Here is a 9753-nt window from a genome sequence, read left to right as displayed (position 1 = left end):
CTTTGAGGTATATATCATTTGTCTATCACCACACCATTATCGTTGTTGTATAGGCCTAACTAATGAAAATAATAGGTTTGTTGAACACGACTTATTCTGTGAAAAAGACAAATCTACAAATATCATCGCCGTTATCTTGTCAATATTCGGCCATAGCGCGAACCAGTGTATACTTCAGTATCTGTTCGATCGATACACTATCAAACTTGTTTGACAAAAAGTTTGATGTGCCCAAATATGGTAGTGATATCATCAAATCCATACATGGGCATCTCTTTTTCACATAGAGTTTGATAGTGTAGACAGAGCTTTATATTACATGGAAGAACATGATATGCACGTGAAATACATACCTTCTGATGCCATGCTAATAACACAGCACATGATTGACTGGAAGGCTCATTAAACCCTTTATAGATATACTGCATTAAAGCATCTAAGTCTTCCTCATCCAAAGATTGAATGGCTTTATCCATCTCAGTCGATTTGAAAGAGGTCAATACCTGTGTCACTAAAGACGAGCACATGTTCTGCATTTGAAATAAAATCGTCAAGTTTAATTATAATATTCAGGAGAATTAAATAGTTATTTTATACGAGATGATGAGTAATATAATATAGACCAAACTAGTCAGAATGGACACAATTATTAACGGTTATGGCAAATATACTTAAGGCACAATAGAGCACGAGAGACGAAGACAGAGAATCAAAATGGAGTTGATGAAATCAAGAAAATTCTGACATTAAGAAGCGAATTACTAGTTGGAAAGCCAGGGTGGCCAATCTTCGTACAACACAGCATATTATGATGATGATAAGAATCTGATAATCATGATGAAGATGGTAATGATGGAGATGATGATGATGATGATGAATATGTTAGATGATGATTATGATGTCAGATGATAATGATGATGACGATGATGGTGACGATGATGATGATGATGTTGATAATGATGTCAGATGATGGTGATGATGTTGACAATGATGTTTTTGATGATGATGATGATGATGATGATAATGATGGCGACGATGATGAGTGGATATGGAGAAAGACGTTGATGACTTACACGTAGTTTGTCATCTGTCGATCCATAGGGTGGGTTCTGAAGAACGGCGTGTAGTGCTTCTTGCTTCTTTCCTGTATATTGTAAGTCAAGTCAATTTTAATGAGTGTAAAAAGTATATACACTATTAAACTTTACAGAATCAGGTATGCAAATAATATATGCAAACTTGACTTCTGCAGTTTGTCGAAGTTTGTCAACTGGTCTACACATTTGGAAAACATTGCTTGAAAAACTCCGAGTTTGCAAACAAGCCGATAGTACTGTATCTATTTCCGAAGTATCATAGGAATATTAGGTATTTATTATACAACATCACATATGTATCTAGAAGTAACCAAACCTTATGTGATACAGGCACCACATGTGATATAAATGCTGTATAATACCAAATATTCCATTGAGTTCGAAATAGTATGTATAGTATACAGCACTGAGAATCGGGCGAGATTATATGTTTTGATCTAGATAACACATCTCAGACGTCTGTATCATAGAATTTGCCTATTATATTGAATTTTCTGAAATTAGCACCGAAAATCGGCAAATCAAAGGATATTCTCTCAAGAGAGTTGTCACCTGGGCCCTGTCTGGTCCGCTGGATACATTATCTTCGACAACATCTTTAAAAGCATTTTCATCTAACTCATCTATGTTGACTGTTCTGAAGCGGCGGTTACCTGTTGTCTTCGACATTGTTCACAATGTTTTCAGAAATAAACCCAGTTTTTTCTTCAGGGTGATGGTTGAGTCAGTGCATTTTAACCTGGACTTTGAAACGTACTTAGATATTGTTTATATTTATATATTTGTTTTATTCGCGATAATAAAGTGGGTGCTTGAACCGCAATAGTTGTGCACCCGGATTTATCAAACTTGCTTGTCATTAAATTTGTCTAATGATTTTGGTAACGGAAAGATTTGTTAATTAATCTATTAAAAGCATTTGTTAATTTTTCATAAATGTATAATGGATGATCCATCGCGTCGTGTGTGATACAACGAAAGCTTGGTTCCCACTAGGACGCAACGCAAGGGCGTAAGCGCAACGCAAGGGAGTTGACCAATCACAAGCGAAAATTCGGTTAATCCATCGCTTGTGATTGGTTAAATTACTTACGTTGCGTTACGTCCTAGTAGTGGGAACCAAGCTTAAAACAAGGACGTAAACGCAACGCAAGCGTTTTAACCAATCACAAGCGAAGTTATACAGTCAAGCTTGGTTCCCACTAGAACGTAACGCAAGGACGTAAACGCAACGCAAGCGTTTTAACCAATGACAAGCGAAGTTATAGACAGTTAGCGATCAAAAGCGAATAAGCCATCGCTTGTGATTGGTCAATTCACTTGCGTTGCGTTACGTCCTTGCGTTGCGTTCTAGTGGGAACCAAGCTTGAGCAATCACAAGCGAATAAGCCATCGCTTGTGATTGGTCAATTCACTTGCGTTGCGTTACGTCCTTGCGTTGCGTCGCTAGTGGGAACCACGCTTCACTTGCGCGGTACGCTTACGTCGTCCTTGCGTTGCGTCCAAGTGAAAACTAAAGATCTGTTTACACTATCAAACTTTATGTGACAACAAAATGACATCATGTCACTACCATATTTGGGCATATCACTACCATATTTGGGCACATCACTACCAAATTTGGGCACTAAAAATCAAATATACCAAAATAAAAAATAATACAGAATAGAATAGAACAGAAATCAAAACACGAAGACGATTTTATTTACTTTTACAAGAAAACAAAATTGCAGATGGCATAGAAAATCATTTTAATAGAAAAGATATTTAAAGTTTATGGCATGAAGTAACTGGTTTCTGGCAATACTCTAAAATCGTATTTTACACTGAAAAGTTATACAAACTTATTGTTTGCAATGCAATAACTAAAGTATAAATATTAACTGTTAAAAAATAAATATTAAAAATAACTGAAAACTATAAATATTCTACCCTGGATTTAAAAGTATTCATCAGTGATTGGTTGTAAAAGAATCCTCACTCTGTTGCTGCTGCTACACATAACAATTTAATTGGAAAAAAAAAATTTTCCGACAATGGTATTTTGACTATTGAAAGATAAACAACAGAAATACATTTCTGTGATTTGAAATCCAGTACAGAATAATCAATAATATTGAAAAAAAAATTTAAAAAATAAATTATAATATTGAATCATTAAAGACAATAGAATATTTAAAAATGGGAAAATTCACAACATTGTTGCCACAAACTGTCCACTGCTGACAGCAATGAATTATTCATAACATCTCTTATGCATAATATTCACAAAATCTCTTATGAATATTCACAATTATCTCTTATGAATATTCATAACATCTCTTTTGAATATTCACAAGTATCTCTTATGAATAGTCATAACATCTCTTTTGAATATTCCATGTATGTAATTAACATCACAGCCAAAATATTCCAATATACATCATTTAATCTCAATATAGTACTAATATAATATTCCCATTTTATGTATCATTTTTGTAGTATAAATTATATTCTAACTTACTGGAAATTATGACATTACAAAAATATATAAGCAATAAATTTGTCATGCTAATCATAACTGATATAGATAAACTATAAGTTTTAACGATAACTTTATAATAAATTTGTAATATACGAGATAAAATTGATGACAAAAATGTTCTTTTAATGAAAATATTTTTGAATAGAAAGTTTTTAACTTGCAATGACCTACTGTATAATATATGCAAATTAAGTAACATAATATTTACATAATTTGCAATTAAGACAAAATCATTTGCATAAGTTGGAAAGATGGATTGAGCCAGCTAAACCCAGGAAATAAAAAAAACAAGATGACCTTTGACATGACAGAATAGAAAGGAACATGTCATTTAATTCAATATTAGGCCGACAACGCATACAAAGAAGAAGTTGGGTTTTTGTATTATGCAAGGCACACCCCCGTTAAATTTTAAGTTGAAAACTCCCTATGACTGCTATTACAGCATGTGTAGAAAAATATTTTGTTCTATTCATTTTCATATTCTATGACTGTGGCTATCTATCTGTTGTTAATGCTATTTCCTTCAAACAGATTTCCTGTCAGTAAGACATCGGATAATGATACCAAGTTCTCCAACCGCCACAACCTGAAAAAATATCAAACAAAATGTAGTATTAAGCCTGGTCAGGTTGGGTCAGTGCTTGGGTTGCACTCACCTTATGACAGCTAAAATGGCATTATAAACAACTTTTCGATATCTAGTTTTGACAGACTATTAATAATACATGTTAATCTCTGTCTACACTATCAAACTAGTTCGACAAAAAAAGTATGATGTGCCCAAATACGGTAGTGATATGCTCAAATATGACAATGATATAACATCATTATATCCATATATGGACACATCACATTTTTTTGTCACATAACTTTGATAAAGTGTATACAAAGCTTTAGTACTTTCAGGTTTAAAAGACCCAGATGCGGTTCGTACATACGTATGATTGACTATTCACTACGTTCACTTACTGCTGGTCGCTAGTTTGAAAATGAAAGGGCACTTTAGGAAAAAGCATTTGGAATCACAATTAAATTGTTTATAATTTAAATTGCTACTTTAAATCAAAACAAGCATCTGACATGACTCCAGACAGCAAAGGGCACTCACTTTTTCATGCCACGATAGAAGTATTCCACAGGTATTTTCACTAGGCTCAGCAAACCCTCTGTAGATATACTTCATTAAAACGTCTTTTGAATCGTCGTCTAGTGCATTTATTCCTGAATCAATATCTGACGTTTTAAACGAGGACAGAACTCGGACGACAAGCGAAAATGTTTTATCCTGTAAATAAAAAATGGCTGAATCAACAATCAGGCGAATATTTTGAAGTTTCTACTCGTAATAGGCCTACTCGTAATTGTGTTAATTAATAAATAGTAATGCTGTACGATGTGACTGATTAAATATATAATGGCGGTGATAAATATAAAATATATAAAAAGATAAAAATAACAGTGCTCATGATGAGGATGATGATTGATATTAATGGTTGATGGATTTGTTGATGGGTAATGTCTCAATGCTGTTGATGATAAATCTGATGATAATGATAACGTTGATGGTATATTATAATCATATATACCTTAACGGCTTGATTTTTAGTGTTGAGAGGTGGGTTCTTCAATACAGCTTGTAATGCTTCTATACTTTGCTTAGTATTCTTTGGTTAAAGAAATAACAACAAGGTAACTATCATCTTCACCTTTTATCAAATCATCATCTGACATCTATCAAATATTTTGTCTATTTCTATTTCATACTTCAATAAAATCATTCATTCAGAGGCAGATATTTGAGGTTTATTGTGTTAACTAAGTAATATAGAATGTCACAAAACAGATAGGCCTAGATAAAGCATTTGAAAATATAACTAAACCTAGCTTTTTATGCATACAAAATAAAGGATATTTGTTTAGTAATCTTTGAATTTCTGATTCATCTGGTCCACTGGAGTCCTGTCCCTCAACTTGGTCGTCTTGAAATTTATTTTCATCAAATTCATCCACGTCAACTTTCCTAAACATAGAACTTCCAGTATTCTTCGACATTTTGGTACCTTTATTTCAGAATTTTCCTAACAAAACTACAAATAAACTGCATACAAATACACTGCAACTCAGCTCCTGCACACAGTACTTCCTGATATTTTTTTCACACCCGATATATCGTGACCTCTCTGAAGGTCAACAAGTTAACTTCCGTGTATCCCATCCTGCTTTGAGGCCTTTTTTATTTTGGACTTTCGGCCAACAGCAGAATGGTATGACTATGAAATAAAATCTAGTATTATTTAGTTAAACAAATACAATCAATAGCTATATTATACACATAATTATACAATATTAATATGAGATTACGGCTTCGTTAAAATTAGTAAATATATTTTGCTCTGTCAGTGGAATTCTTTCCGTTGATTGAAGTGGCTACTTTGACCCGACTGCAGTCGGCTATGCTTGTTTGGCCCTGTGTGTCGAGTTAATATTAATGAGTAGGCTAGGCCTAGCTAAAAAAATCTACACGTAAATTAGATAAGTAATGCAATTTGTGCTGGAATATGATGTTAGGCGAATATCGGATGCCGTTAATAAGCTTTTAAGTTTTTGTGTGTACAGTAAGGTATTCTACCATCATTCATTCATATTCATAATTGATCTGAACATTTCAATAAAAATAATGACAATAATCCTAATGAATGTAATGTCAATGATTTGATAGTATCCAATGTATGAAAATATTATGTACACCATGATGCATCCCTGCATAAAAAAGGTGACTTGCCTTTACGTGACAACGTGACAACAATGATGCACCCGGGGTGCATCATTGTTGTCACGTAAACCCATTTTAAAATTAGTGACAGATCTTTTTTAAAGAAAAGATTAATGACGCACAATGACTGTCCTTTTGTGGTAAACAGACATTGATCATTGATGTATTAATTATTTGTAAATGACCACCTATCTCAGTTCATTAGGTTCAATTCTCAACTACAATTATTTTCTATTAAATTTACGTTTAAACATGTAAATTTACCATGCTACTATATCTTAAATATTTATGATAAATATAATGTTTCTTTCAGGCGAAGATAAAAGCCCATGAGTTGCGTGGAAAGAGAAGGGAAGAACTTGAGGAACAACTCAGCAAGCTGCGGCAAGAACTTGCTCAACTTAGAGTTGCCAAGGTGACCGGGGGCCAAGCCAACAAACTTTCTAAAATGTAAGATTTTGGTTTGTTTTTGTAGGTTGTGCAATATTGCGCTAAATTTTTCAGGCTGACTGACCAAAAAAAAAATTAATGTTACACCAGGAATATTGATACAGTAGTTAAATCTATTTATATTTTCCTTCTTGTAAGAAATTTATACTGATTACTGTATGCATATATTGTAATAATGTTAAAAGAACTATCCACAATGTTTTATATGTACAACAATTAATTAAAACTTTATAAATTGTCTTTTGTTTAGCCGTGTTGTGAGGAAAAGTATTGCAAGGTGCTTGACTGTTTATAACCAATCACAAAAAGAAAATCTTCGCAAATTCTACAAAGGCAAGAAATATAAGCCTTTGGACATTCGCCCAAAGAAGACCCGTGCCATCCGTCGTGCACTCACAAAGAGCGAGTTGGCAAGAAAAACACGTAAACAAATTAGAAAGGAACGATTGTACCCTATGAGGAAATTTGCTCTAAAAGCGTAAATACCAACTTCTCTTTGTAAGATAGTAATGTCAAAGTAATAAAAAAAAATTGTGAAAAAACTTGTTTTTCGTAGTTTTTGTTTTAGAGTATTGTTGTATGGCTTCAGGTGGTACATTCTAAAGTCACCACAGATTGACTTCTTTAGTAATTTTTATGAATGGATAACCATGGAGCTATTTATAGCTCGATTGGATAACTAATTATTGGTGGCATGAGTCCTAATAATGTAGTACTGTTTTGATTTGACGATCATTCAGGGAATATATCTTGCATTAGTTCTACTAAAAAATTCCAACGTGTAGTTCGTGCTAGAACTTGATTTTCCCACATCTCAAATTCAAAATAGACTTTTGACTGAATAATTAACGACACACAATATGACATCTGAAAGTTACAGTTTGTCTGTCAAACAATTAGTCTTGGTTCTAGAGTGAAATAAAACGTTTTTGGTATGCAAAATATTTTAGCTGAAATCACCAGACAAAAATTAAAACCATGATGAGAGACGGGCAGCAACATAAACAATACTGAAACTAGAATGAAATATTGTAATAAAACATTCTTTATTACATAATAAGGCACTTAATTTACTGTGATTGGAACATACTAAATGTGATTCAACAAGCGAGGCTGTCGCCAAGACATCAAAACCAAAGATTCTGAAAGATATTGAATAATTATACTATACAATACTGTTCTTAAAATAGACTTTCAATTATCTAATAAATATGTTTAGTAAAGTACTGAAAAATATAGTATAATAATTTATAGTAGCCTCTAGTTTGTAAAACTTAAAAGTGCTTAAAATACTGTTTACTGAAGCTAAATTTCCCTGCTTTAAAAAAAGTAATGATGTGGTTTTCAGCCCATTATTATCATTACGCAATTTTAAAAACATGAATCTGATGTACTGTACATCACATTCAATAACAATAACGTTTGATTAATGAATTTATAAATATAGATAAAAATATAATTAAAGCACCAAAAAGCACTTTGATATTTTTTGGGGAACTAGACATATACCTGGGGCCAGAGTAAAGTGGGTCAGATTTTGGTAACAAGTCAGTGGTATTGTTTAATGTTTCATGTACTGTATATTACTTATCTCAATGCAATCATTTTAACCGTGTAAAGTTCTAAAGGAAAATTTCTCTGTGTGTACTCCTTGACAACTGTGACATCAGCTAATTTGAATATTTTCTGCATCTCATTATAAGAGCGAGTAAAAGAGCTATCTTGATCATCAAAGATGACACCATCTTTAGCAATATTCTCCTTTATGCAAATTAGCCCATTATCCATTAGCCCCTCTTTGCATCTTTTAAGAAAAGAAACCAGGTGGTCATCTGACAGGTGGCCTAAAACCCACTGGCACCAAATAAGGTCATATTCGGCAGAGGATGGCGTAAAATCTTGAAGTCCTTTGTGAATATATTTCCCAACTCGATCAGCTGTATCACCGAGATATGTTTTAGCTTCGTCCAAAAATGATTTTTCTTGCTCTAGTAAATCAACTGACTGAAAAATTGGTAAAAGTAGGTGTTTTGAAACTCTGCCAATGCCTGCACCACAGTCCAATGCCTTTCTGTTCTGCAGTCTCTGCGCCCATGGTGCCTAAAAAAAGAAAAAAATTATAACATAAATAATGTATGGATTATAGGTCTAGAGACATATCAGAAATATTTATACTGTACTATTATTAATACCAGAAATGATAGTTATCAACGCAAAGTTTTCGACAATTCCTTGAAAAGCACAATCATCGCTTAAACGATAGCCTATTATATTGAGAGCCGACGCTATATATTTAAAAACATAGTCCTAGTACAATTTCACTGAATATTCATAATGAGATATTAATGAACCTTACTTACATGCAAAAAAAACTTCAAAAATTTCTGAGATCCTATAATATCATTGCTGGATATTGACCCGTATCCACCAAGCATGCCATCTACAGTGGCTGGGATTTTTTTCCAATATTCTTTGGCATCGGAATAGAATGCATTTTGGTTCATAGTATCTTTGGCTTCTTCTGCCATACTCTTACCTGAATGAAGCTAAATACTAAACATGGGAAGTAACAAAATATAGTTTTTAGTATAAATTCAGTTAAATCATCAACACATCCTTATTTTTCTCTCAAATCCAATACAAATAGCGCCCTCAGTAGGAAACTAATGAGGAATTGTATTTTTTGTACATACTCCCTTCATGTAAGTATGTTTTTACTCTATCAATTGTTTACTTAATTATTCTAAAATCATAGAATTACAAAATGAACAGATATTTGATATATTACTTCTAATTAAAAAAAATACAAGTAAACTTTTGCAATAAAGCAATCTAATAGTAGTATGAAATAGAATTTAACAGAAGGGTTCTAAATCAATGAATAAACCGCTCAGTCTTCCCTGCAT

General features: G+C 32.9%; 4 protein-coding genes across 5 annotated transcripts in view; 1 reads left to right on the top strand and 3 right to left on the bottom strand.

The window, feature by feature from the left end:
• The window catches only part of LOC140047187 (large ribosomal subunit protein uL29-like), an 83693-nt gene extending 76311 nt beyond the window's left edge, over window positions 1-7382 (top strand). Inside the window, exons 1-3 of one of the 2 annotated variants that reach the window (XM_072092047.1) lie at window positions 5822-5888; window positions 6711-6847; window positions 7098-7382. In XM_072092047.1, the coding sequence (XP_071948148.1) occupies window positions 5886-5888; window positions 6711-6847; window positions 7098-7329 (372 nt within the window). In that variant the 5' untranslated portion in view covers window positions 5822-5885 and the 3' untranslated portion in view covers window positions 7330-7382. Of the gene's footprint in view, window positions 1-5821; window positions 5889-6710; window positions 6848-7097 lie in introns of those variants that run through there. The other variant, XM_072092048.1, reaches the window with a different exon arrangement.
• On the bottom strand, window positions 15-1810 carry LOC140046615 (actin-related protein 2/3 complex subunit 5-C-like). The gene is made up of 4 exons (XM_072091309.1): window positions 1630-1810; window positions 1035-1146; window positions 354-530; window positions 15-59 (listed from the first exon to the last, which is right to left on the bottom strand). The coding sequence occupies exons 1-4, from the start codon at window positions 1764-1766 to the stop codon at window positions 15-17; spliced, it is 471 nt and encodes a 156-aa protein (XP_071947410.1). The 5' UTR covers window positions 1767-1810.
• On the bottom strand, window positions 2780-5776 carry LOC140046614 (actin-related protein 2/3 complex subunit 5-C-like). Its single transcript, XM_072091308.1, has 4 exons — window positions 5461-5776; window positions 5211-5288; window positions 4733-4909; window positions 2780-4210 (listed from the first exon to the last, which is right to left on the bottom strand). The coding sequence occupies exons 1-4, from the start codon at window positions 5674-5676 to the stop codon at window positions 4148-4150; spliced, it is 534 nt and encodes a 177-aa protein (XP_071947409.1). The 5' UTR covers window positions 5677-5776; the 3' UTR covers window positions 2780-4147.
• Window positions 7383-7887: 505 nt separating the features above from the next.
• Window positions 7888-9493, bottom strand: LOC140046243 (N-terminal Xaa-Pro-Lys N-methyltransferase 1-B-like). The gene is made up of 2 exons (XM_072090814.1): window positions 9208-9493; window positions 7888-8947 (listed from the first exon to the last, which is right to left on the bottom strand). Exons 1-2 carry the CDS (start codon window positions 9373-9375, stop codon window positions 8435-8437), a joined length of 681 nt encoding a protein of 226 aa, XP_071946915.1. The 5' UTR covers window positions 9376-9493; the 3' UTR covers window positions 7888-8434.
• Between the last annotated feature and the right edge of the window lie 260 nt (window positions 9494-9753).

Source organism: Antedon mediterranea, chromosome 4, assembly GCF_964355755.1.
Source record: "Antedon mediterranea chromosome 4, ecAntMedi1.1, whole genome shotgun sequence".
NCBI lineage: Eukaryota > Metazoa > Echinodermata > Crinoidea > Comatulida > Antedonidae > Antedon > Antedon mediterranea.
Note: the sequence above shows the minus strand (reverse complement) of the source record. Positions and strands in the feature narration are given on the sequence as shown.

What these genes read in the sequence shown, in the direction of transcription:
- LOC140046615 (XM_072091309.1), bottom strand. Translation starts at nt 1,766, where the DNA reads ATGTCGAAGACAACAGGTAACCGCCGCTTCAGAACAGTCAACATAGAT. An exon ending in CTCCATATCCACTCATCATC is followed by an intron (nt 531 to 1,034) that starts GTCGCCATCATT and finishes TTTCAAATGCAG; the next exon opens with AACATGTGCTCGTCTTTAGT. An exon ending in TATTAGCATGGCATCAGAAG is followed by an intron (nt 60 to 353) that starts GTATGTATTTCA and finishes TATTTTCATTAG; the next exon opens with TTAGGCCTATACAACAACGA.
- LOC140046614 (XM_072091308.1), bottom strand. Translation starts at nt 5,676, where the DNA reads ATGTCGAAGAATACTGGAAGTTCTATGTTTAGGAAAGTTGACGTGGAT. An exon ending in TATCTAGGCCTATCTGTTTT is followed by an intron (nt 5,289 to 5,460) that starts GTGACATTCTAT and finishes CTTTAACCAAAG; the next exon opens with AATACTAAGCAAAGTATAGA. An exon ending in CTAAAAATCAAGCCGTTAAG is followed by an intron (nt 4,910 to 5,210) that starts GTATATATGATT and finishes TTTTATTTACAG; the next exon opens with GATAAAACATTTTCGCTTGT.
- LOC140046243 (XM_072090814.1), bottom strand. Translation starts at nt 9,375, where the DNA reads ATGGCAGAAGAAGCCAAAGATACTATGAACCAAAATGCATTCTATTCC. An exon ending in TTTTGAAGTTTTTTTTGCAT is followed by an intron (nt 8,948 to 9,207) that starts GTAAGTAAGGTT and finishes TTCTTTTTTTAG; the next exon opens with GCACCATGGGCGCAGAGACT.